Source organism: Lytechinus variegatus, chromosome 7 (genome assembly GCF_018143015.1).
Source record: "Lytechinus variegatus isolate NC3 chromosome 7, Lvar_3.0, whole genome shotgun sequence".
NCBI lineage: Eukaryota > Metazoa > Echinodermata > Echinoidea > Temnopleuroida > Toxopneustidae > Lytechinus > Lytechinus variegatus.
Genome location: NC_054746.1, coordinates 14457909 through 14484858, shown reverse-complemented (window position 1 = coordinate 14484858; position 26950 = coordinate 14457909). Strand labels below are relative to the sequence as shown.

The following is a 26950-nucleotide window of genomic DNA, read 5'->3' as shown; positions in this document are numbered from 1 at the left end:
TGGATTTTCATAGAGTTACAATTGATTGGATCAATCACAACTCTTTGTAAGAAAGGGCCCTGGTTCTTGAGCCACCTTGTTTGATGACAGATGGAATATGTCAATTAATTTTTTATCATGAGAAAACAATATTCAGATTTGCCATTTTGATAATCACTATTGAATTTTAGCACTCTACCAAGCAAAAAAATATTTTTCCACCATCACCCTAGCTTTGATTAAGACAAAGTATTGATTATCCAATGAGAAAGCAAAATTGGATGATATCATCATTTTGATTTGATGTTGATTTCTAATGAGAAGGCAAAAGTGAATATCACTATTTTGATTTGATGTTGATTTCCAATGAGAAAGCAAAATTGGATACCACCATTTTGAGTTGATGCTGATTTTTAATGAGAAGGCAAAATTGAATATCACCATTTTGATTTAAAGTTGACTTCCAATGAGAAAGCAAAATTGAATATCACCATTTTGATTTATTGTTAAATTTGATAAGGCGGCAAAAGTCAATATCACCATTTGATTTCATGTTGATTTTAAGTGAGGAAGCGAAATTGAATGTCACCATTTTGAGTTGATGTTGATTGTGATGAGGAGGCCAAATTGAATATCACCATTTTGATTTGATGTTGATTTTAAGTGAGGAAGCAAAATTGAATGTCACCATTTTTATTTATTGTTAAATTTGATGAGGGGGCAAAAGTCAATATCACCATTTGATTTGATGTTGATTTTGAGTGAGGAAGCAAAATTGAATGTCACCATTTTGAGTTGATGTTGATTGTGATGAGGAGGCAAAATTGAATGTCACCATTTTGATTTGATGTTGATTTTGATGAGGAGGCAAAATTGAATATCACCATTTTGATTTGTTGTTGATTTTCAATGAGAAAGCAAAATTGAATATCACCAATTTGATTTGATTTTGATTTTCAGTAAGAAAAAAAAATGAATATCACAACATATTATTTTGATTCTGATTTCTCATGAGATGAGTTGAATATCACAATTTTTTCATGTTAATTTTCAATGAGAGAGCAAAATTGAATATCACTTGTAAACATCATGATTTTCATTTTTGCTTCTTCCTGGCAAGCCAGTCTCAATCTTTGAGGGTTTAAAGAATTACCTACATGTACATGTACATTACATTTTTCAAAAGTATGCATTTTACTTTTAAGCGTTTTTTTTTTTTAAAGATCTGATCAAATTTATAGATTTTTTTCCACCTTAGTAGGGCATATTTTTCAAGCACAAATTGGAAAAATGAAAAAGGGCAAGACAATTTCCAAGGCCAAATGCATGGGCATTATGGTCAACCAGCTGGGCATCCATGACCATGGGCTTTGTTTGCCTTAATTCATTTAAGCTCCGTTTTAAAATAATTATGAACGCTCAATCAGAACTTGAAGACTTTATAGATGTATTTTTCGTAAGGGAATTCTGAAATGTATTATTTTGCCCTTTTTAGGAAGCGACGTTTACTCTCGCGAGATGACTTGGTAATACCTTGGCGACCTATGTACAAGATTGTTGAAAGGATCCTGTACTCCCCTTATGAGCCACTAGGCTTGGAGTGGTACCCACAGTAAGTTTTACTTCTACTCTGGTTTTATTGATCTAAGGAGTATTTGATAGCTCAGCTGGCTAAAGGGTTTTCTCAAGCCCACACTTCATGAAACTTCATTTTCCTGATCATGAGGAATAGGAATTGACATGCCTAACTCCCTAGGCCAAGTCACATGACAATTTATCAATTTGAATTGATTGTGATTTTCCCAGCCAATGAAATAAAATATTTTTTGGTAGATGCGATTGTTACTTAAATTTGGTTTGTGAATTAACTTTTGGAAGTGGATATTTTGATATATATAGTGCATGCTTTGCTATTTTAAATTTTTGTTTGTCCACCTAAATGTGATGTTGATTTGATGTTTAATTTTGGTTAGAAGTAAACTATCCTGCTTTCTTAATCTATTCACTGTTGCACCAGAACACAGTCTATTCCAAGTCCCTGAACCAGTTAGTGCCGGAGAGAGGCCTTGAAAAGGAAATGAGATTTTACAGCCAAAAATCAAGTCCTTTATGCAAATTTACCACAGAGTTTACATTACTATCAAAATTCCGTTACCATGATTTTCACCTGTCAGATGAGATGTATGTACTTGCACATATTTTTACCATTCGACAATTTTCCACAATGAAATCAAAACATTGGATTGCTATGAAAGTCACTTTGTTTATGCGATAGTTCAGAAGACAGGGCTATGCAATTACATATTGATCATTCCATCACTTGAATTTCACACAATTTTATCAGTACACCACCCAACTTTTTTTTTTACCTTTAACAGCTTCACATAATGCATATCTTCTGCTATGCTGTGATGTATAAACATTGAATAATATATTTCCAAACAATGCTACTCCACAGACACACCATAAAATAAAAATAAAACAAAACTGGTAATTGATATCTGTCATATTTTAGTTAATATGTGTATCAAATCCTTTCTGGATGTTTTAAGTAATTTCTCCTTTCTGTTTTCAGCACTCTGGAAAATCGTCTGAAGTCTCTCATACGTATGTCTAGACCGTAAGTGGGTTTCATATTGCATTTTGTACTTTAATAGCTTTTATGTCCAAGTGTATGAATTATTGTGACACTTAAACTTGATGAAGATGTGTTTATACTGTTGTCTTCCAGGGGATGTGGCCAATTTTATGGTATTGAAAACATGTTCTTTTATACAAATCACATTCGGGTAATTTTTATGTACAGCTTGTGAAAAACTTCATTATTTGTGATCCAGTGTAGACTTTAAGTAATGAAAGCAAATGATATTGACACAGACTATGTATGAAATTATGAGAGAAAAACATTGATTGTATGTATCTTTTGGCAGGCAATTTGTGATATCCATGTCATTTAGCTATGGGATGTGTAAATTATGTATGAATGTAGTAAATAACCAAATAAAATGTGTGTATTGCTACTCTTTCAAAATCACAGATATTTCTCAGTTGACAGTACTAGAGAAATGCTTGAAGAGTGGCGCCCTCTCTTGTGCCCATTTGACGAGACCATGGCTAAAGGTATCCAGTACATGGAGTGTTTCCTCCCGACATTGCTTCCACCAGAACAACACGAGCATGGGTTCAAGTGAGTGCATTGGGTGTTACTTGAAAATGTTATGTTGGTGTTAGTGTATTAGTATTGATAGCATTGACCATCATGCTGACTCTTGTAGCTATACCACCAAATGCTGGTGTTCGTATTTGAAATGATACCAATTGTAGTGATTTCAATTCATGTTAGGTGAGTTTCATTTCATGTTAGGTGAGTTAGCCGGTGCTGTTCATGCCCATAATTAACATTAATGCCAGCTTAACTTGAAATCACCAATCACCTAGGGTTATGGCTTATCTAAATGAATGATTTCATCTTGATTGAAAGTAAATTTTAAAGGACAAGTCCACCCCAACAAAAACTTGATTTGAATAAACAGAGAAAAATTCAACAGACATAACACTAAATATTTCATCAAAATCGGATGTAAAATAAGAAAGTTATGGCATTTTAAAGTTTCACCTATTTTTAACAAAATAGTTATATGAACGAGCCAGTTACATCCAAATGAGAGAGTTGATGACATCACTCACTCACTATTTCTTTTGTATTTTATTATATGAAATATGAAATATTTTTATTTTCTCGTCATTGTCATGTGAAATGAAGTTTCATTCCTCCCTGAACACGTGGAATTCCATTATTTTAACATTTTGTGCTTCAGGCAAGGAGGTCCTAATCGTCATATTTGTAAAAATAGAAATATTGTATAATTCAAACAATAAAAAAAAAGAAATAGTGAGTGAGTGACATCATCGAGTCTCTCATTTGGATGTAACTGGCTCGTTCATTTTGTTGAAAATAAGCGAAACTTTGAAATGTCATAACTTTCTTATTTTACATCCGATTTTGATGAAATTTTCAGCATTGTGCTTGTCTGATTTTTCTCTATTGATTCAAATCAACATTTTTCTGAGGTGGACTTGACCTTTAACTACCTGTATGATACAGCTGGTGGGATAAAACTTTTTATCATTTCAATAACAACAATGATATCCAGTTCTTGTCTCAATACATGTGGAAGGTTCAAATTTTAATGGAACGATTATCCCATTGGCCAAATTAGTATGGCAGGCATATAAATCATTAATCAAGCATATCAAGCATTATTCATGAAGAATTTGCAACAGATATTGAGACATCAAGAAAAGCAAGGTTTATATGAATGGGACTTAGTAACAAGTTTAGTATGTAGAAAAAACAAAAGAAGAACCATCACATTTGTATGTATCCACTTTATGTGAAGTTGATGTAGATAATAATACCTTTTGTTTTGTCTTATAGGTTGTGGTTGGATGAAATGATTAGTATATGGAACAATTCTCAGAACTCTCCTCACATAGAATCAGTAAGTATTATTAAATTCAATTGCAATGAGATCCCTTTATTGATATAGATCCATAATCATTTGATGTTTAGTAACTACATAGTTTTAATCTGTGATTTAAGGTAAAGTCTGCCCTTACAAGTTGACTTCGATAAATACAGAAAGAGAAAAATGAAACAGGTAGGGAAATGAAATTTTCATCAAAATTTTAATTGGGGTTAAGTGTCCATAATATCAGACCCAACCCCATACGGTGTGCTTATCAAACTAGTCTAAACTATAGTTATGTACCAATTAATACTTCAAGTAATAATCATGTTTCCCTTTCTTTCTACAGGCACTAGTAGACTTATTTTCTAGACTAGCATCAGAGAATATAGGATACATCGATTGGGATCCACACATACCAAAGGTGAGTGGATCTATATTGACAGTAGGTATTAATGATACTTTCCTCTTATCTATCCCTTATACAATGGGCAATGTCCCTAATGCGCTTTACAGAATGTTATTACCATGGTCCTTGAATCCTGGCTTTCCCGCATACAATGTATGCACTTTCTCCACTCCATGAAAGTAAACATTGCTATATTGAACTTGAAATCCTTGTGATACTATGAATAATATTTCTATTTATTTGGGGCTCATATCCACTCCACAGAATGCTCAATCAAGGTGCTAACTATCATTATCCTGTGTTGTGATCAGATTGTATCAGATTTTGTTAAGGACAAACTTGTCCTCATTTCTTATTTGAAGTGGTTTTACCTTTCGCAATGTGCTAGATCTTGATAATAAAGGATGGTTGTGGAACAGTTGGAATGAAGGAAGGGAAGATGTGTTTTTTTTTCAATTTTCTTCTTTTTTTCAGATATTCACCTGTTTCTTGAGAGGCCTTAGTCTACCTGTAGGTTCTAAGAAGCTTCAGGTTGCTCGTAATGGGAAAGGCTTTGATGTTGGTCCATTAGCAACATGGATTGTGTCAATGCTGGTAAGAGAAAAATAGTTTGTTTTTTTGTTCATTCGGTAATGAAGTGTTCAGTTGAGTCCATTTGATTATTTTTTCCCTGAAATGCATTTGAATTAATTGAATCACAATGAAATCCATTAAATAGGTATATTTATATAGAATAAGGTGAAAAAGTACAGACCTTCACCAAATTACTCTATCAAAAAGTAGTGGGAAAAACAGAGGCCCCAGGCCTATCACAGGCAGGCTTGTCCTTGTCCTTGACATATGATGATTACGTGATATATACATACATATGCAAGATCTAATGCAAGATCATGGTTTCACTCTTTAGTGACCTGGGTTTGATTCCCACTTGATGCACATGTGCCCTTTGGAAAGGTATTTATTATCATTACCAAGCCACTCAGAGAGGACCTTGAGCTTTCAGTTCTTTGATTGCTTTCTCACAAGCATTCATGCTTTCTCAGCAATGAGGTTCAGAAGCCATAAAACAGGCATTGTTGCCTCATGAATTTAAACCTATGGTTCACCAAATGATATTTTAAGGAGTAATGTGAATGCTTTTTTGCCTTTGAAAAGCTGGGATATACAGCTTTGTTTGACCTTGTTCTTCTCTTCTTGCTTCATTTCACAGGGTCACACAAAGACTTGTCAGGACCATCTGCAAAAGTTCTTTGTGGCAACAGATTCCTACTTCCATCCATCAAATTCTGGGAAATACTCTGTAAGCATCCTCAATATTTAATGAAATGATATGAAATAAAAAGAATTAAAATGATATTAATTTACTTGGGTTTGCGAGGCCAGAATTCCATGAAATGTGTACATCCAATTCCTATTCGCAGGATCTTCCTGTGTGATATGTCTATGCTTTGTACTTAATACAAAAAGGTGTAATGCTATCAAATTATCATTGCTGTAATAGTTCATGAATTGAAGAGAAATTTGAGATAATCAACAGGTTGACTGTGTTTTGGGAGTATTGCTCCACTGTAACTTTGAGCAGATTCGTTTTAAATGGAACATTTTTAACTAGTTAGCTGTAATAACTTGCATTTCATTAGAGCACATTCCAACCAATAGTGAATAATAACTATATGTTTGTTTGTTTCAATTGATCTATTAGTTCAGCTTACAGAGGGTGCTTGGTCAGCTAGCCAGTGAATTCATCAAGAGATTACACAGGTGAATACGTTAAACTACACCGAAACATTTTCACTTCATTACTTGTCCCCCCCCCTCGAACAAAGGTTGCATTTGATGTTATGAATTTTTTTGTACTCTTCTGCCATTCCCTTTCCACCATCTAACGATGTTGCAATTAACCGAAATGAAAAGTATGGATTCAAGGGAGCAGAAATTGTAAAATGGACTTGGCAATATATTGGCACATTCAATAACTAAATAAAAGTGAATATTTGTGACAATAATTAGTCATGACACTTGCTTATACAGGATAATAGTGCTTAACGCTTTATCAGATGTCTCTAAAAGGGCTCTTCAATATGATTACTTGGCTTTGGCAGAGCACCTGTTAGTGGCGTTCTAGGAGTCTTGGATATTTACAGAGTTGTAAGTACCTACAACTGTGCCATATCATGATATCGCCACTAACACATATGTGCATTATTTTGTTTATTAATGTGATGTGTGTTGTAATTTCTTTATTGTCAGAGAGAGGTATAAGAAACCGTCCTGGCAGCACCCGATACCTGATGATTACAAGCTGACAGATGATGACATCACAGCTTTTGTTGAGAGCATCAAAGCCCCAGTATTCCTAGCCATGTACAGTAAGATGGGCCACAGGGATGCTGCTTCAACACTACATAACCTGGCATTACTCAGACCAGAGCTAGTGATACCAACACTGCTTGAAAAGTGAGAAACATCACCTTTTTTTTTAGGTTTTAAGTGTCAAATTTGTAATAAAAATATTTAATTATTGTAAAATTTATTTCTAAAATGAGTTTCCTCTTTTTTTATGAGACGCATTGTATGTAATTGTTCTACTACTACACTACACTGCACTACAAATCTGACTCATCTATGAATGAATCAACAGTGGTTCGTTAGCTTCGCGATCTGACATGAGAATTGGTAAATCATGTAACAAATAATTTGTATCCCTACATATCAACAGAATTTAAAGGTTTCTGACCTCATGTTTTATTTGGGAGGCGAAACAACAGAAATAAATTCCTTCTCACTACAGAAACAATGACCAGCAAACCTCATACAACATTTAATTACCGTGGTGAAAGAGTTCCATGAATTTCATCTTTTGTTTTGTGATCTCTCCAACTGATATTTTGTATCCTCATTAAAAGTTTAGTAGATATACCATCTAGTCTATCTTTTAAGGACTTTGTGATTGTTCATGTTTCTGAACCATGCAAAAGGATACTTTCTATGCATGCCCTAAACAGGGAGAGTTTTGTTGAAAAAGAAATATTTTTATTCCCATTCTTGTCTTTGGCTAGTAGAAGACTGGGTTGCCACTCCTCAGCCCCCATGTGACAGGTAGTACCGAGCTACATGTTATCGGTAGCAAGTCATTCCAAGATTGGGCAGATATCTGCCCAACCACATTTATGTTGGAAAGACTGACCTGACAGACAAAAGAAATTTGAAAAAGAAGTTTGCTCAACCATAATTGTTCACCCCCATCTCCTTTTACCCTTGTTGGCACCAGGACCTACAAGGCCTTAGATACCTTGACAGAGCCCCACCAGCTGATAGCCACTGTGAGCTGTCTAGTGACGGTATCTTGCACCATGCTCAAGGGAGGCAAGTGGCTTCCCGATGGCCCCACCCACCTACTACCTCTCCTCCATGCTATGCTACCTGGTATAGACCCCAACGACTTTGCTAAGTGCATGGTAGGTACTGCTGCTTCATGATAGTCACATTTAATTCTAATTGGGTAATTTGATAAAATTTGTGAAGGAAAAGAGTGGTCAATTTCAGATTGTATACATAAATAATTAGAGATTCATTCAAAAGTAACATACATAATGACATGTGATGAAATTTATTTTGTACTTGTAATGGTGAAAAGGAATTTATGCAATTCATAATACATGCTTCATCAACTTTTAATTACCATGATAGACTTCATGGAATAGCCTGTTCTTTTTCCTATAGATCTATTAATATCATGCACTGCAAATGAAAATTGAATTATTCAAAAAATGTTTAAATGATGAATCACAAGTGCAGCAAGAATGAGGATTAATATCAGTAGACCATAAGTGAGATGCCATAAATATTGTGTTTAAATGAGGTTTGTAATCACTTTGAAAGAGATACTCTGTATTTAATGCATTATGTTACTGTTTAGGACCATGTTTTCAACCAATCAATCGGGATTAACGTCACAGCAAGGGTACAACTTGTGCGCATGTATCATGAAACCCACAAATTGTAAGATGCTTCTCTGTCTGCCATGAAAACTCTCTATCCACATGAAGTTTTTTTTTCCTTAAACCTCAGGTCACACTGCAAGCTATCTCTACCTTCACTGTCATGGTACCAATAGTAGATTGTTCTGAAGCTCCCCTGGTAAGAGATGACATCACGGAACAAGAGAGGGAGCTCTGCTCAGCAACAGCAACCTTTGAAGATTTTGTGCTTCTCTTCATGGACAGGTAGTGTGCCTGTTTAGATGATTTTTTTAATTCAAGCCTTATAGAAATGGGTAACTGTCTGCTAGGAAATGAAATAATAAGAGATTCATTCTGTGGAGGGGTGGGGAAGAAATGATAAAGTGGTTACAGAACAGACAATGATTGATAATTAGAAAAGCAGGAGGAAAATTCAACAAAGGCTTAAAGAAATGGACTAAAAGCATCAGAGATAGGGAAAAAATTATTTTGATATATCTTCAGAATTTACAAAAAGTACTGTCCCTCATAACAAACTATGTTTTTCCTATCCACCTACATTTACCTTTCTTTCTCAATTATTATAATGTTAATTATGTAAATGTATCTTCCCATTGATTTTAGATGTTTCAATCTGATTGAAGCATGTTCCATTGAGCACACCCGAAGCCAGGACAATGATCAGGAGAAAGTCAATCACCAAGAAGCCATGGTGGATGTAGGATTGTCATCAACATTCAGTACCATCTGTTCTCAGAGCTCACCTCAGATATACAAGGTCAGACACAATGTCATGGTTTATGGTACAATGTCCGACTTAAAACATTACTGTGCAATGTCAGACACAATGAAAAGTATAGAATAGTAATAGTATATGGTTTGTGGTACAAGGTCAGATTTAATTTCATGTTTTAGAGTAGAATGTCTCGGTACATGGTACAATGTCGGACAAAATATTATAGTACAAGGTCAGACTCGGTGTTATGTTATATGGTGCAAGGTCAGGCACATTGATATGGTGCAAGATCAGAAAACGATGTCATGTGTTATGGTACATGGTCAGACACAATGTCATGGAGGTCGAGTGTGATGTCATAGTTGGTGGATGATCAAAGACGAGAGTTGAAACTGATCCACCCATCATACAGTTTAGTTATGCCAAGAATAATTGTCTATATTATCAACCCCAAGTATTCAATATGTAATTTTTTTTTCCTTTTCTTTCAAATCTCACAGGCAGCTGCTGATAGACTGTTCCGCTATGTTTCATCATCCATTTTGGAAACTAAGGTGTCGGGTAAAATTATTGCCAACATGTGCAGGGCAGCGGCCAAGGTATGTTCAAGAAATTATTTTTTTTTAAAGTTGTGTTGTTTCAGGTTTTACTCTTTGATTCTAGAAACCAGCACATTCCTGTGAGGGAATTATCAGAAGATTGGTTGCTTTTCCTTCTTTTCTGATTGACTTGTTAATGAGGATTGATTCACTAGATGTTGATTTTAACGTGTGAAGTGTAAGGGGTTTTACAGTGAAAACTATCAATTCACATAAACAATATTTCACAACTATTGCTTTCAAATTTTTTTCCACATTTTGACATAGCTTGACCATAGCTTAGTGTGAAAATACAATGATGTGGCAGAATTATTAAATGATTGTTATTTTGTGCTGAATCAGATAGAAGGTTGTATGAAAACATGTCTAAGTTTTGTTTTTAATTAACCAAATGATGTTTACATTATAATGCACTGATGTCCTTTATTTTCATAGGTGAATCCCACATACACTCTATCCAAGTTTGTGCCTCACTGTAGTCAGAAGATACTAGATGCCTTTACATCAGAAGAGGTTCAGTTGGAGGAAGAGTTAGATAAAGAAATTCTCTTCAATCTACAAGTTCTCTCTGAGGTGAGTTTACCCCCCCCCCCCCTCCACTCCTGTGCTATTATTCATGGGGTAATGAAGCGTATAGCTTTACAGAGTAAAGAAAATGTAAAGAGCAGAATTAAACAAAAACAGATTTTAGACCTGTGGTCTGGAAATGTTGTAAATGCATTCACAAATCTGGTAGTGAAAGAACAGTAAACACCACATGCACATTGCAAAAAAGTATGCAGCAACACTATAATGCTAAACATTCCCTTCAATGGTTTTAACTTGCTTAATCATCAAATAAACATAACATATAATATAGATAAAGATAATTTACTGGGGGGGGGGGGGCATCAAAGGTTCTCAAGGCGATCTTTAGTTCTGACGGATGTGCAGAAATTTTGCTTCACCATTTTGTGTAATATCTCATACTGGCTGTCTTTCCTTCAAATTGTCACTTATGATTTGATATTTGATTTTGTTTCATTTTATTGTTGGTAGGTTATACGAGTCCCTAGTGAGGCTGTCCTTGTCTACAAGGATACTTTGAATGACGTCTTGAAGGCTACCCTTCATGTAGCCTCAAAGAAAGGTTACGAACTCTCCTGCCAGCTACTCAAGCACTGGCTCAGAGCGATGTGCCTCATGTATCCCAGGGAGTACTGTAGTATAGCAGAGGGATTCGACAGGCCTCTTACAGAGTACTTGCCCATCAGGGTAAGTATTGCTTCATTAGTAAACTTCACCCTGACAAAAGTTGGTTTGATAAAAGCAAAAAAATTGATGAAAACTCATTTAAGAATTTAGTTTTAATTTGTGATGTCATATGCAAGCGACTGTCCCATATGTTGAGTAATATGTAGGTTGTAGATGGTGATGGTGATTTTGGTGATGATGATGATGGTGATGATGATGATGGTGATGATGATGATGGTGGTGATGATGATGATGATGGTGATGGTGATGGTGGTGATTGTGATGCTGCTTTTTGGATGACAGCAATAATCAATTGTTTGGAAATCAGAGTGACAATAACAACAACCCTTACTGTCAGTCTGTTGCAGTGGTATTAATAATCATTGATTAAGTATTCGTAACACTCAAAGAAAATGATTGTTGATACTTATTTTCCGTCATAGGACTGGGCCAAACCTGGTGACATTCACAACCTCGGTGTGAAGTGGCATATACCCTCGGATGATGGAGTAGCCTGTGTGAAAGAACTCTTAGATTTTTACTACAAACCAGAGATAGAGAAACTCAACAACTACATCAAGGGAGAGTCTATAAGCAGGTATGGAAGGATGATGACGACGACGATGATGATGATGAATGATATTGGTGCTTTTGGTGATGAAGTTAATGATGATGATATTCTTCCTTCATTTAGTTAGATCCTCTCAATCATGAACCTCCATGGTTGCATTTATAAAAAGTACTCCCTTCCCCTATAAAATCTCTAATTACTAGTATGGACCACCATTAATTAAAGCAGAAGCTCACAAATTTATGATGATATCAATATGGATGGGGAAATTCATGAGATTTTGTAACAATTCATCATTTTGTATTATTTCAGAGAGAAACTACTACAGAGCCTGACCATCTTATACAACATATTGACTGGGGCTGGAGCTCTTCTTCCAAAATGGAAGGGGCCATATATTCCAGAGCTGTGAGTGTGTACAATGATTATATTTGATTTATTCTGTTACTTAAGTAACTAATTTTATAAATGACATGCCAGATGAGATATAAATTTATAGATGTCTTCAGTATTGATAAAAGTATTAATAGTAATATGCAACATTTGTAAAGGGCTTTACATAAATGATTCTAAGTGCTTTGTGCTCTCACACCATCTTTACCATCTTTGGTAAATGTAGATAACTTCTTGCCAAATGATATAAAGTGTACACTAGTATCCCATCAGGAGCTATGATAAAGATGTGACCTGTAGACATGATTTGAAGTCACATATTAATCACAAGCTTACAAAGACTCCTTTAATAAACTATGACAAATGAATTGGGAATGGGATATAGGAATGAATTTAAAATCCTGCTGATCAAACTTCTTCCTATTTTTTGAAGTCTTTCAAAAGAGATTCCAAATACACATTGATCTTTGGAGAAGATAACGACACATTATATGAATGTTTCAAAAGCTTCATCCTTTATGATTGCCTATTTTGGCAAGACAAAGGCAGGGGGATATGGCAGATTGACCTACCTTATACCTTTTATAATTTTTTCTATCAATCAACCAACATATCGTACAATTTCTTATCAGGAGTAAGAGTCAGGTTGACATGCACATCCAGGAGAGGACTCTAGGATCAACGGACAAACAGAAGATGTTTGCAGGTATCAGGGAAGAACTGGCACAGGTGATGCATGACCTTCTCAATCATCTCCTAGCAACGGGAGAAGATGACACCAAGTCAATCATACTCATCATCAATGTAAGCAACTGATATATTTTCTTTCTTATTTTGGCTTTTACTTGTAAATATGCTGTGCATCTCATTAGTTCTAAAGAAGAAGCAAAATCTTTGTTCTGTGTTCACAGACACACTTGCATGTAGAATTCCTCAATTTCTCACTTTTAATGTTTTAACAAAGATTCAGAATTCATTATGGACTTTCCTATGATGTATAATATTTTGGATAAACGTATATGTAGTATTCTCATTTTCCATAACTCGTTCCATTGATTCTAAAAATATATTTTCTAGCTTTTTTTTCTGTGTTAATATTAGCTTTCCAGTAATGTGTTGCTGCTATTGTCACATTAATTCCAAAACTGTTTCATGTGTCATTTTTTGAAGTAGACTGGGTCTGTATTAAATTTCTAGCCAATTATTTTCAGATAGAAATGCCTTTTATTGAGCCTGTCTTATACAAACATTATCCACACTGGACTTCCACTCCCCCCCCCCTGTATGTAGATGAACAATGCTTTGATGTGGTACATGGGTGCAGACAAGAAGGACTTTGAGAGTCGATGGAAAGGTTTCCTCATCATCAAGAAAGCCATGGAAGATAGGGTAAGTATGTTTACAGAGAGAAATGCTTGATATATAATACTTTGGGTTTGGGAAAAGTCTTATGCTTGGACCTATTAGTTTTTGTAGATCCATTGCATGATATGGAATAGATATATGTCCATGAGAATGAACTGATGACAGTTTTAAATAAGCGAGCGATGGTGTTGGCTCTTGCTACTATTTTTCACTGTTTTTAATATCTAAATTTGGTAAGAAGCATTAATTCATGGTAATATTCCAAATAAATTGTTGACAGTGTCTTGATACCATCCTTAATCTTAAGTTTCCCTTTTGTTCATTTCCATTCAATTTAACTCAAATTCACTTATACATTCATTGAGAAATACATGCGCCACAGTCAGTGGATGTAGAAAACGTGTATATTTGTCACCCTGATCAGATGCTAGCATTCAAGGAATTCTGTCCTACTGGGTACCCATTGATATCACCTGAGTGGAGAGTGGCAAATGTAGATAAATGCATAAAGAGAATCAAAAATCAATATTATACTGACATTGTGGCCTTAATATACAGGTGATTGAAATCTTACACAGAGATGATGATTAATGATGGTCTCTCTCTGTATTGTTTGTCCATCTTAGTTACATGGGAAGAAGAAGCATCTAAGAGCCCTGTTGATAGATCGGGTGTACCTCCAGCATGAGATGAGGATGCTGATACAAGCCAAGCATGTTTACACTGATCTTGATAAACGTATCCACAGCGACCTGTTCACACTTGCTACAAGCAGGTACAGTGAGGTAAGAAGAGACACTTGTAATGTAAATTTCATGATCGAGGCATGATTAATGAGAAGATAAATCTGTAAATGTGTTTGAATCCAATAGAATTACCACCTAAGTGTTTGTATGTACAGATAAAAAAAAAGTATAGGATGAAATGGAAGGAAATGTACAATTGACAAAAAAATGACACAATAGGCATGATATTCCAGCCAGCTGTCGCCTTTTTCCAAGCAATAATGATACGCTTTCCAACATATGTATATCTGCATTGGTGATTTTCAATGTGATATCTCAGCGTAGCTTTCATGCAGAGCTTGGTTTATGTAAATGATCTAGATCTATGATAATAGGATAGTTAACTGTGATTTTAAAGAATTTCTCATGAAATCATTGTTTGAAGAATAATATTAATTGTTTATTGATGTTTGAATAATAATCAGGTGAGGAAGAAGGCCCAGGTCATGTTGTTCAAGATGATGGATCATTTTGTCTCGTCAGTGAAGCTAATCATTCCCAAGGTTCTAGTCAACCTCAAACCAGATCCGGAAATCCCACATCACCAGTTCAAGGTAAAGTCCTCAAATTCCTCTTCATTCCTGCGTAATCTTAGAAATGATTAGTTTGATTTTCCTGATTCGACTAAAATTAGATTATCATGCATAACTTGTATGCTGACTCAGGAAAAGATCATATAAATGTGATGCAGATTGCAGAATGGATGAAAGACCTTTCCGAGTATTCAGTCTGGGATAGAGAAGAATAGTATGGGTCTTACTTGTATCGAGTGCACCAATTTAATGTGAATTAGCATTACAAAAAGGAACAAAATATTATATCACAATTTTTCTCTCCTGCTACAGGGCTCCCTCTATGTTCTAAGTGGGTACAGCATGAACAGCTCCTGGGCTTGCCTACCATACTGGCCGCTCATGAAAGACATATGGTTAGGAATAGTCAATGCTGGTCACTCAGAGAAGCCATCTATCATGAAGGTTCTGGGTCAGCTTATGATGAAGATCAACAAAGGGTTTGACACATCTGCCATCATTGTCAAGGTTGGTATACTGTACAAAATTACTCATTAATTCTATCATCTACATATGTATAGGTAGCAAAATGAATATTGATTTGAAACTAAATATATTGTCATAATGCTTTGAATGTAGGGCTATATGTTCATACTCATACTTTCTTTTTCTTCTCATTCCATTTGAAGATTTTTTTATTACATTCTTCATCATTTTTTTTATTGTTTAGTCCACTCATGATGCATGCCAAGAAAGTAATCAATGTATTGTGTTTGTCATGAAAATGTATTATACAAATTATATGAATACAGAAAAAGAATTGTAGAATTAAAGTAATCTGTGATTATTGGGTTTAGACAAACATATCACAATAAAATAAGCCAGGCTTAAGTTTGTCAAAAGTGCAGAACGACACAATTGATATTTCAGTGTTTAATTCCCATGTCTCCCTTAGGTTTCAGATGGTGCTAGAAGTAAGGCTAAGGATCTAGTGGAGGGGTTGAACATCGGCATAACAACCGAACAAGACTCTTCATCAATACAGAGGTTAAATGAACACAACCAAAGAAATATGAGGTAAGTGGGAGTGGCTTTGACGTGGTCTCTCTTATAAGATCAACTTCAAAATGGAAATATTACTTAGAATTGTATGACAATTATTGTTAGCAAAAAATTGTTGGATTTCCATTACATTTTGGAAGTTAGTTGCAAATCTTGCTGATTTAACTATGTTAGACTGAGAAAACAATGTTATTTTCATATGTTCCTCACACAATGCAGTTACAGGGGTTAGATTAGATTAGATATGTTTTTATTTTTTTTAGGGGGAGTGGATTTCTTTGAATTCAATAGTTATCAATTTATACCCTCCATGTTGTATGTCATTTTTAACAGATTGTACAATGAGCTAGTAGCAGAGCTGGTGGATCTTATAGAACAAGGTCAATTGTGAGTATGCTACCATTTTCAAAGACGAGCATGGATATTGAAATGATATTCATGAATCAAACATTCACCATAACAATGTTTAATTGCCATTATTTATTTTTTTCATAAATGTTTTCCCGATTTTTGATGTACACATTGTTTAATAATGTTCTGTTTGATACTGTTAACCTTGTTAACTATTTTACCTTTTATTATTGTAATGCGCAGTTGAGTATATACAAAAAAAAATTGCGCAATATGAATCTACAATTATTATCATTGTTATTACCTATCCAAGAACTCTATTGATAGCAAATGTTTGTGTCATTCTTCTTTGTGTAACCAAGGCGATGGAAGTTTGCTCAGATGGCAGCAACCCTCCTTCGTCTACATCTTAGGGAAGACACCCCGCCTCCAGTTCCTGCAGTGAGACTCTTCACATCCCTCTTAGTACATGACACTCTTCACTTACGAAAGGTAACCACTGATATGATTGGATTTGAAGCTTCTCTGGTTTTCATGAATACTAAGCTAAAAACAAACTCTGTTGTCTATGATTAATTTATTTCTAAATTTACTTGAAGTTCATGATTCAGCCCATTGGTATTAGTTCTTATCTCTTATTTCAAAAGCTTGTACTGTGATTGGATTTGGAGCTACATTGTTCTTTTGAGTTTGATCGATTTCTCAGGAAAACAAAAAGGGATAAAGTTGATTTGCCCTATTTATTTTGAATTATGCCGCTGTGAGGCAAAATATAATGGAATAAAAAAAATAATTCTGTATACAATAGAATTCCACCATTTATTTAAGGAAATAATTTTGATATTGCTACATGGAAATGTTCCCCCCCCCCCAGCTTGCCATTTCAGCCATGAGTGCAATACTGAAGCAACTAAAGCGACCCCACAAGATGGTGCCCCTAGATCCGTACGCCACTGCTGGGTGCCCCGCCCCTCCCGAGGATGCCCCACCCAACCCCGGGGAGAGGGTGGACAACAAGTGGACCCAGTACCAGTGTGACGGGTTACCAACCACCCAAGAGGAGTGGGACCAGTCTGTCTTTGTGGAGAAGACACACTGGGGCTACTATACCTGGCCCAAGTAAGTTCTTAGCCCTAATCAATGGATGGTACTTGCAAATAATAATGATAACGATGATGGTAATAAGGATAAGGATGATGATGATGATGATGATGATGAGGATGATGATGATGATGATAAAGATGATGGTGGTGGTGATGGTGATGGTGATGATGATGATGATGATGATGATAATGATGATGTTGTTGTTGGTGACCCAGTACCAGTGTGAAAGAGAATTAACTTTGTAATCAAGGGGTATAAGTGAATAGTCTTTGATTAACTTTAGGTGGCATCAATTTTAGGAGTTATGTGGTTTTAACTTAACTTCAATAGTAGGTTCAATTAGGAATTTGGTTCTCATTTAAACAAATCAACTGATGTCCATTGAATAGTACTTCACTTGTACTATGTGACTGTTATTCAGAAAATTTCAAACCATGCATTTGCTTCCAGGAACATGAAGATTTATGCCCCATATGATGAACAACCCAAGCTAGACCGTAGCAGGGAGGAGCTGTCAGAGACAGAACAGATCATCTATGATCATTTCAGCAATGCAGAGTTTGTAGATAAACTAGTCGGATTCCTGTCATTAGAAGACAAGAAAGGAAAGGACAAGTTTGATAACAAGAAGTACACACTCTTCAAGGTGAGTGACATGGTACAGGCAAACAAACAAAACCAACTCCTAACTGATCAATGGTCCGTCGTTGGTAATTATGTAATACTTGTTGACGGTCCAGAGTCTGATGGTATGACTAGTATGAATAAGGTTCAAGGACTGTTTCATAAAGCTGTTTGTAAGTTAAGAGCGACTTTAATAATGACTGGTGAACCTTTCTTACGCGCTAAACCATTGCCAGTTTAATATACCATTTACCACAAGAAAGGATTACCAGTCGATCTTAATGTCGCTCTTAACTTTAGAATTGCTTTATGACACACTCACCTGGTACTGATCCTGATTTATGAATGCATGTATATATCCCGAAGAAGCAAAAATGTTAGGAAAAATTAGAAATACTAATGAACAGAATGATAAAAGTATATGTTCACTCAATTGTCATCACATTCACAGCCAGGTGACTGGATTACACACAAATGTACAAATTAACCATTTCATGCCATATATGAATATAAATGATAAGAGGGAGGTACATGTACATCTGACATGAAAAAGAATATAAGAAAAGTGTATATGGAGGGAAAAGTAAAGAGTAAATGGGAACAAGGAGGAAGAGAAGAAGAAAACAACATTGGGGGTTAGTGAGATCATATCATGCATGCATATGATTATCTAAAAGATGATGATGCTGATTATGAGGGATATACAAGAGAACATTATGTGCAGCATATTGTTTTGAGTGGGAGCCTTTGACTGTTTTTCACAAATAAATGGGGCAATACAAATACTGTTCATCTTCATCTTTTGCCTTTCACTATGGTTTCAAATTTCAGGGACTGTTCCGTGACTTTGGGGACACTTTCCTACCCGTCTTCCAGCCCCATATAGAAAGGTTATCCAAAGATTCACAAGAGAGCAGTCAACGCAGTATGATGGAGATGGTGGCTGGTGTTATACGAGGAAGCAAGCACTGGGGCTTCCAAAAGGTATGCTATATCCAATATTGTTTATATCTTTCTGTGCTTAAACCACTTAAATTCAAATATATGTCTTACAGCTACAGTTGGTTTACTCTATCTGTCCATGGCATTCCTCTTGTTGATTTAGATTATGCATCATCAATTTTTTTTGTTTGTTTCCTATGTAACTTTATTTGTCAAGTGAAATAATGATGAACTACATGTACCATTACTACCAATATATCTTCAACCTGTTGTTTAACTATTTCTTTTTAAACATGTCTTTTTGGCTGCATTGCTTGTTGAGGCTAGGGCACTGGGGGAGATGTCACATGGTTTGTGAAATGCCACAATCATTATCCCTGACAAAAACGGAGACCATCATAGATTGATGAATGAGCATGGCTTATTTGTGTGAGAGTAGAGGTCCTTAGAATCTACTTTGACTTCATAATTTAATCTAATCCCGACATGTTTAATCTTGCAGACCAATAATCTTTGGGAGACAGTATTGCTACCTGCCATGAAGACATCGCTATCATTGGTGACAGCAGAAACCATCATAGATTGGGGGATGTGCATGGCTACGTCTTGTGAGAGCAGAGATCCCAGGAAGTTACATTGGTTGTTTGAATGGCTAACCCAACAACCAATCAGTGAAGACGAGGAGAGGGGGTCTTTTCTTGATGCTAGGTAACAACAAACACATGATTGAAATAACTTTAATCATGTATATATTATAAGGCATTGCAAGAATCTTATATTCAACTCCAGATCAAGCATAAATAATCAAGCGCAATGCCTGTGAGTAAAAAAAAAATTGTTCTTGATTTGCATTTGATGGCAGTTCCCATTATGCGTGCTTGAGGAATTACGCTTGACTTGTAATTTGAAGCTGTCACAACCCGCAATTTGTTTTTGATGTGTTTTTTACCTATGGCTGTATCTTTTTCTGTGTATGTGTTCTATTTTTGTCTGTTAAACAATTGTGGATGCTAATAAATTCTTTTTTTTGGTCCCTCAGCCGTCTGTTCATCTTGCAAGGTGGTCTGTTTCAGCAGGAGTGGCGAGTACCGGGCCTTCATCACAGACTACTAGGCTACATAAGACAGCATCTCACACACAGCTACAAGAATGTCAGGGATAAAATTGGCAGGTAAGATGTCCTTGAAAAATAAATATTTTTGGTAATGTAGTTATTTGCATGGAATAAATTGTACACTGATGGCATGAAGTTCAGGCCGTCATGGAATATGCCACAAATCAGTTAGTGAGTTTGTCTTTGACTGGGGTGTTGCTGTTATTGTCTAGCACTCCTTAACTTCCTGCTCCTATGAAGTGGTGAAGATGGTTATGATTATGATTATGATGATTGTGAAGGTGATGATGATGATGATGATGATAATGGTGATGATGATGATGATGATGGTTATGATGATGGTGGTGATGATGATGATGGTGATGATGTTGGTGGTGATGATGATGATGGTGATTGTGATGGTGATGTATGTATCAGGACGTGTTGATGATGGTGCTGCAATTGATTTTGATGATGATAGTGGTGATGATTGTGATGATGGTGATGATGATCCTGATAATGAATCCTCATGATAATTATGATGATATTGATGATGGCCAAGATGATGAAATCTTTAATATGCTTTTATATGATGCAATCAACATTTCCATTTGATCACCAGCTTCTTAGTGATGATCTTCATGTATGACAACGCCTGGTCCCAAGAGAACAAGACGGAGTCCCCACACCGCCAGGAGTTCTTGAAGTCCATCCTTCCTCAAATGGCTCCTCTGGCAAACATTGACGTCTGGGGAGCTATCCAGGTTTCAGATGAACAAAAGGCTGAGGATGATGAGAGGAAGAAGGTCATTAGGTTATGTAAAACAGGTGAGTGTACCCTGATTTCTGTGACTTCTCAATGGGAGTAATTAGAGAAAGTTGACTTGAATTAATATACAAATGCATAGGTCAGAGTGGGTCGGTATATATTGTACGAACAAGATAACGGCGTGGTTTAGACCATAATTCCAGAGTCAACGTGTGCACACATTTCCTCTGACACAAAAGAAACCTGTTCATCATTTGGTTAATGTCATGTGTGGATAAGACCTAACGCCGGATACCTTAATAGAGGTGTATGGTTCGCTGCCTGTGGATTTATCATTAAATTAACAACATATTTCACATTAGAATTTATGCTGTGATGATTTATAAATACTCTTGGGTCTTTCTCTCAGGGATTGTGATCTAGATTTTTTTGGCTAATCTTTCAAAACCTGAATAATGGAATGACTTTGCTATTGATTTTATTCCTCTTTCCTAGTGATGAAGTGGATCATCGGAAGCCTTGGAAACCTAGTATCTCCTGCACCTCAAGAGATCTTTCATTACCTTCCTCTGGTAAGTCAGCCATCTCTCGTCCTCTGACCTTTCTTTCATTTATGTGTTTATTCTGGTGTTAGTTATACACTTTATAGAAAATTCAGATAAAAGCCTTGACTCGATAACTATGATATGACCAAAATCATTCAAAATATGAATAGCACAAATTTGATAAAGTGGAGAAAGATAAGCAATCAATTAAGTAGAGTATATGTATAGTGATGTTTTATTATACATTGGTGTGTAATATGTTGATGAGAGGTATCATGGTGTTATGTTGTACCTTACTCCAGTCTTACAGAAGTTGTGGGTTCAATTCCCACATAATTTCTTTCAGCAAGAAATGAATTCATATTTTGCTGCACTCAACCCAGGTGAGGTAAATGCAGAGCACGTAAGGTGAGTGTTAAGCACTATAAAAGCAATTATTTTTTTACTTATTTATTTCAGTTGGCACCCCTTGAAAGCTGTGAATCAGATGAAGAGCTGAGGTTTGAAGCTGTGATGACCCTAGCTTGTTTAGCCCAGACATTACTGCAACCAGAGACGATACCCCTGATACTCGCATCTTTACAACAGGTACAAATATAATTTAACTTATTTTTGTCATTTTACTTTTTAATGTCAAACCTGCTGTTGGTACCACTTCTCTGTGAAGACCACCTGTCTGTAAAGAATATTTTTCTTATCTTTTCTTAATTTATAATATATCCGTAAACGACAATGTGTCTGTGAATGCATGTTATGGTTCCTCATGGGGGTATGTGTAATCTGAATATGTCCATGTAAAGAGTAGACCACTTTCTTTGTTTTTATTGTCAGATCTAATAGTTTTTACTGATTTTGGTTGGCTAAATCTGACTGTTACTGTGGTAACTGTCAGATTAAACAAACTTTGTCAGATAAAACATCTGACAAGTCTTTTCACAAAATGCTCCCTTGAACTTAACCTTTTACTTGTCTGTATTTCTCAAGATTGGTCAGGGCCAGTCCTGGAGAGCCAAATGCAGTATGTTGGAGTACTTGCAGGTGATGGTCTTCTACAACCTCTTCACTATCAATAGTCTACCCAGACATATAGAAACCATTGGTCAGATTGTGCTAGACAGACTCAAAGATGACCGCCTTGAGGTAGGGTCAGAGCTTGATATGGATGATGTTGATGGTTCTAATGATGATGATGATGGTTCTAATGATGATGATGATGGTTCTAATGATGATGATAATGATGGTGCTTATGATGATGATGATGTGATGGCGATGGTGATGATGATGATGGTGATGATGATCATGATGATGATCATGATGATGGTGATGATGATGATAATGACGGTTGTGATGATGGTTCTAATGATGATGATGATGATGATGATGTTGATGATGATGGTTATGATGATGATAATAGTGATGTTAATGGTTATGATGATTATAGTTGTGATGTTTATGACTCCATGATAATATGTTGTTGGTTGTGCTTTTAATTACGACAATGATGCTGCTGTTGCTGCTGATGATGGCAATGTTAATTTCAAATTTGGTGATGTCAGTTCTTGAAGTTCATGTATGCTGAAGGCAATGAAGATGTTGATAATGTAGACAAGTGAGCTTTGTTGCTAGTCTTTGATGCTGAGAGTATGAACAAGGCTTAATTAACCAAGTCAAGTGATAATGGCTTCATTTTCCCTATCCAGGTAAGAGAGGTAGCAGGGGCAACATTGAGTGGTCTGATCCATTGTGGCTTCCTTCCAATGGAGAATGGAATGCAGAGCCACTTTGAGAACCTTTGTAAGACAAGACTACCCACCAAGAAGGTGGTCAGTTTGGCTGCACCGGCTGGAGGTAATGACTTGTCTTTAGATCATACCCCCACATTGCCCCCCCTTCCCCCCTCACCACCGCCTCATGCATCCCTTATATAGCCCTGTCTTTCTCTAATGGATATTCTGAGGTAGTTAGCAAAATCTAAATCATACATTGCTGTAGAGGTGCTGTGGCCAAGTCTGATTAGATATGTGCTCGTATCTTTCCGAGTTGTCACGTATTTCCAAAATAAAAAAAGATCTGTCAAGACCTTGAATTGGAATTGAGAATTGTCTTTAAGCATGAAAAACAACTTAATTTTTACATCTCTCAATGCATACATGGATTAGCTTCATTTAAATTTGTGTGATTATTCAAGCTTTCCATAATATCTCAGCATGTCCTCCTTGTCTTATTGATAAAATGGGATGTTAGCTGATATAAATGAGTCTTTCAATTATTCTCTATTCACAGCCATCGTCCAGCGACATGCCGGTATCCTAGGCTTGAGTGCTTGTGTCCAAGCGTATCCCTATGACGTCCCTGAGTGGATGCCACAGATTCTAATGGACCTTACTGACCACCTACACGACCCCCAACCTATCGAGGTATGACCTATCAAAATATGTATCCGTTGAACCCCTATAAATTTAAGTGCATACAGGTATGTCAGTTTTATAACATGGCCAGAGTTAAACCATTGCAATTTAATTCGAAGCCAATACTTGTGTTGATGATAACGATATTCCACTTTTATATAGCACGTAATACATTGGAACAATGCCTCTCAGCCTTTAAAAATGTATTTTTACCATGGTCATGAGATCCTGACTTGCCCACTCAATTGCTATGCATATTATATAGACTTTTGCATTCTACTGGGTACCAATTAAACACCTGATAGAGAGCGACAAAGTGTACATCGACGCTTTGTCTTAGGATGCTAGGTCGGGGTGAGATTCAACCACACGACTCTCTGATTACGACGAGAGTCTGAATATTCCACCCACAACACTACTGAAAGATGAAAAGTATTTCAATTATTTTTGGCCTTGATGGGAAAGACATATTCTGTTGGTCAGTTTTCTGTTTCACTATTTCTCAAATTGAAAATATTTACATGATTCATTTTGTTTCGTTTCTGTTTGCTATCTGCAGAAAACAGTACGGAAGACCCTGTCTGACTTCCGCAGAACACATCACGACAACTGGCATGAACACAAACAGAGCTTCACAGACGATCAGCTTGTAGTACTAACAGATCTTCTAGTCTCTCCAAACTATTACGCATGATGAATCATCCACTATTCTCGTATCCCTGGGTGGTGTTTCACAAAACTTTAGTGTGACTGAGGTGGCACTTGAATAGCCAGTTGTGTGTGGTAAATAACGTATCATTACGTTAGTCTGATGGTGTTTAGAGGATGTGCGCTATTGCGTATTCATCAACAAGGTAACCGAGATGCTATTCGCTCGATGCTAAGTCACTCTTGAATCATTGTGAAAGACAGTTCTGATAATAAAAATATAAATTATTATATATTGTTTGCATTTTGAAAGACTGAAACAACATGTGTGTTCGAATCTGCTCATCTTGTGATGCAGTTGATTTCATCATGTTCAGATACCGCTCTGTCTTAGTCCCAGATTGGCCTTCACCACATTGAACTCATTTGGTTTTATTACAGTTGGTCAAGGCTAAATGTTATTTTGTCTGATAATCAATTAGTCTAATTGAGACTTGTGAATCGATTTTCAGCTTCGTCTAATGGCCGTTCATGCTCTCATAAGTTTGCCTACTCCAAGAAGGTGGTGATAGACACCATGTGAGTGTTATAATAATGTGGGGGGGTAGGCTTAGTGGAAATGGGGGGGGGGGTCTGGACTACTAAGGCATTCAAGATGAGATCTAGGTTCTCCAATTAAATTTTCTGTCCCTGCTTTGTAAGATGGGATATTTAAGAGCTTGATATGATCCATTTTTGCAAGTTAAATACTTCCAAGGTACATAAAGATGACAATATTCAAGCAATATAGGTATCCTTATCATAATTTTTCAGTACTTTTAATAATATTTTTGTTATACTTAGTTGTTATGAGTTGTATTGGGCAAGCCGTGAATCTTCGCTGAAAAACACAAAGGGTTCGTTTAGTACAGCGGTGGTCTTGTAATTTGGTTACCTGGGTTCAATACCAAATTGGTAAGGCATTTTTAATGTATACCAGGTCCCTAGGAGAGGACCTCAAGCTGTCAGTCCCCTGGCTGCTTGCTTACAAGCATTCATATTTTCTTAGCAATCAGGGTTTTTTTTTATAAATCACAACAAACTACATAGCTATTGGTCAGTAATGAGATAAGCTTGAATTGTTTTTATTTTAAAGATGCCCTAAAGCCCCTTATCCATGCTTATAATGAATGGTTTTTATTGTAACTAATCATTTACTGATGTTTTGGTCTGAAATGTGACCATAAACTCTTGCAATGACCTTGAGATGGGTTTTATCATTTTATTTTTTACACATAGACCTCTGTATGAGCCCTTTCATTGAAAATCGTATTTTGATAATACTCATGTAATGTACATTCTATTAACGAAAGTGCAATTTGTGTTTTATTGCTTCTATGCACTATTATCATCTACAGAATTTTCTTATTTTTTCTAATCAATTGTCAATGATGTGGTATCCCTTATATATGATAATAGATATTTTCTTTTGATTTGACATATTTTAATCCATTGATATTACATTGAATTATTTTTAGGAAGTGACTACAATACAAAAACGCAATACCTATCAAGCATTAGTTAATTTGGAAAATAATTACAATCATTGCATACATCATTGTTAAGTGCAGTGGTATAAATTATTCCAGTCATCTGTTCAGAATAATTTCTTAGCAGTAAAAAACATTAATTATATATCTGTTGTTATGCTGGACAGACGTTCTAATTTTGTCAGACCTCATACAAACTAGATGTAATTTATACTACTACTGATGTGGATTTTAAAAAACCTGACTTTCTGTGCAATGGTCATAAGAAAATCTTTCTTTAGCTGTGTTAACTTTATCAGGCTATGATATATTATTATTTCATCAATTTTTTGTTTTAATTTCTATTGAATGATATTGCATGATATTTTTCCTTCAATACTCGTCATTTCAAACTTTGCTGTAAATTAGATATTTTAAATTATGATGATATAAATACCTTTCTTTAATGGACATAAAACTTGTGTATTTTATAATTAATCTTGACTAATATTCAGTAAGTCCTATATTATGTCCTCGGTTAGGTGTATTGTTGGATACATCGTATATTATTGAAAGAAGAGCTTGATAAAGCCGATCTTGGATTACAGAGTTTATATATTTTTGTTGTTAAAAGAGGATCCATGTTTCACAGTAATGTACATCAAGTTTGATAACCTACCAAATTTGTTTATGTGTCAGCAATGTTCTGTTGTTTTGAGGAGTTTAACTTTTCTTTTTTTTTCTTCTAAATGTGCAGTCTTGTGTATGTTATAGTTTAATTGATTATTTGATTGCTTATTGTCATAATTTTAACACTTTTCCTCCCCCCTCCCCCCAATCATCAAAGGGTAGTATTCTGTGGTTCTCTGCCCATTTAAATTTG

At 35.7% G+C, this 26950-nt stretch overlaps 1 protein-coding gene across 1 annotated transcript in view; it reads left to right on the top strand.

Moving 5' to 3' along the window:
• LOC121418515 (proteasome activator complex subunit 4-like) overlaps positions 1–26742 on the top strand; it is a 29743-nt gene extending 3001 nt beyond the window's left edge. The window contains exons 3-39 of the mRNA XM_041612428.1: positions 1475–1591; positions 2555–2599; positions 3017–3166; positions 4418–4481; positions 4798–4872; positions 5332–5451; positions 6068–6157; positions 6560–6618; positions 7108–7314; positions 8129–8315; positions 8929–9083; positions 9444–9597; positions 10056–10154; positions 10590–10727; positions 11193–11408; positions 11831–11985; positions 12271–12366; positions 12984–13155; positions 13642–13740; positions 14343–14501; positions 14927–15055; positions 15347–15541; positions 15969–16090; positions 16409–16462; positions 16789–16918; positions 17301–17545; positions 17981–18176; positions 18986–19138; positions 19599–19804; positions 20136–20267; positions 20812–21017; positions 21454–21530; positions 21963–22091; positions 22488–22643; positions 23204–23351; positions 23787–23920; positions 24471–26742. Of these exons, the coding sequence (XP_041468362.1) occupies positions 1475–1591; positions 2555–2599; positions 3017–3166; positions 4418–4481; positions 4798–4872; positions 5332–5451; positions 6068–6157; positions 6560–6618; positions 7108–7314; positions 8129–8315; positions 8929–9083; positions 9444–9597; positions 10056–10154; positions 10590–10727; positions 11193–11408; positions 11831–11985; positions 12271–12366; positions 12984–13155; positions 13642–13740; positions 14343–14501; positions 14927–15055; positions 15347–15541; positions 15969–16090; positions 16409–16462; positions 16789–16918; positions 17301–17545; positions 17981–18176; positions 18986–19138; positions 19599–19804; positions 20136–20267; positions 20812–21017; positions 21454–21530; positions 21963–22091; positions 22488–22643; positions 23204–23351; positions 23787–23920; positions 24471–24605 (5104 nt within the window). The 3' untranslated portion in view covers positions 24606–26742. The remainder of the gene's footprint in view (positions 1–1474; positions 1592–2554; positions 2600–3016; positions 3167–4417; positions 4482–4797; positions 4873–5331; positions 5452–6067; positions 6158–6559; positions 6619–7107; positions 7315–8128; positions 8316–8928; positions 9084–9443; positions 9598–10055; positions 10155–10589; positions 10728–11192; positions 11409–11830; positions 11986–12270; positions 12367–12983; positions 13156–13641; positions 13741–14342; positions 14502–14926; positions 15056–15346; positions 15542–15968; positions 16091–16408; positions 16463–16788; positions 16919–17300; positions 17546–17980; positions 18177–18985; positions 19139–19598; positions 19805–20135; positions 20268–20811; positions 21018–21453; positions 21531–21962; positions 22092–22487; positions 22644–23203; positions 23352–23786; positions 23921–24470) is intronic.
• Positions 26743–26950: the final 208 nt, after the last annotated feature.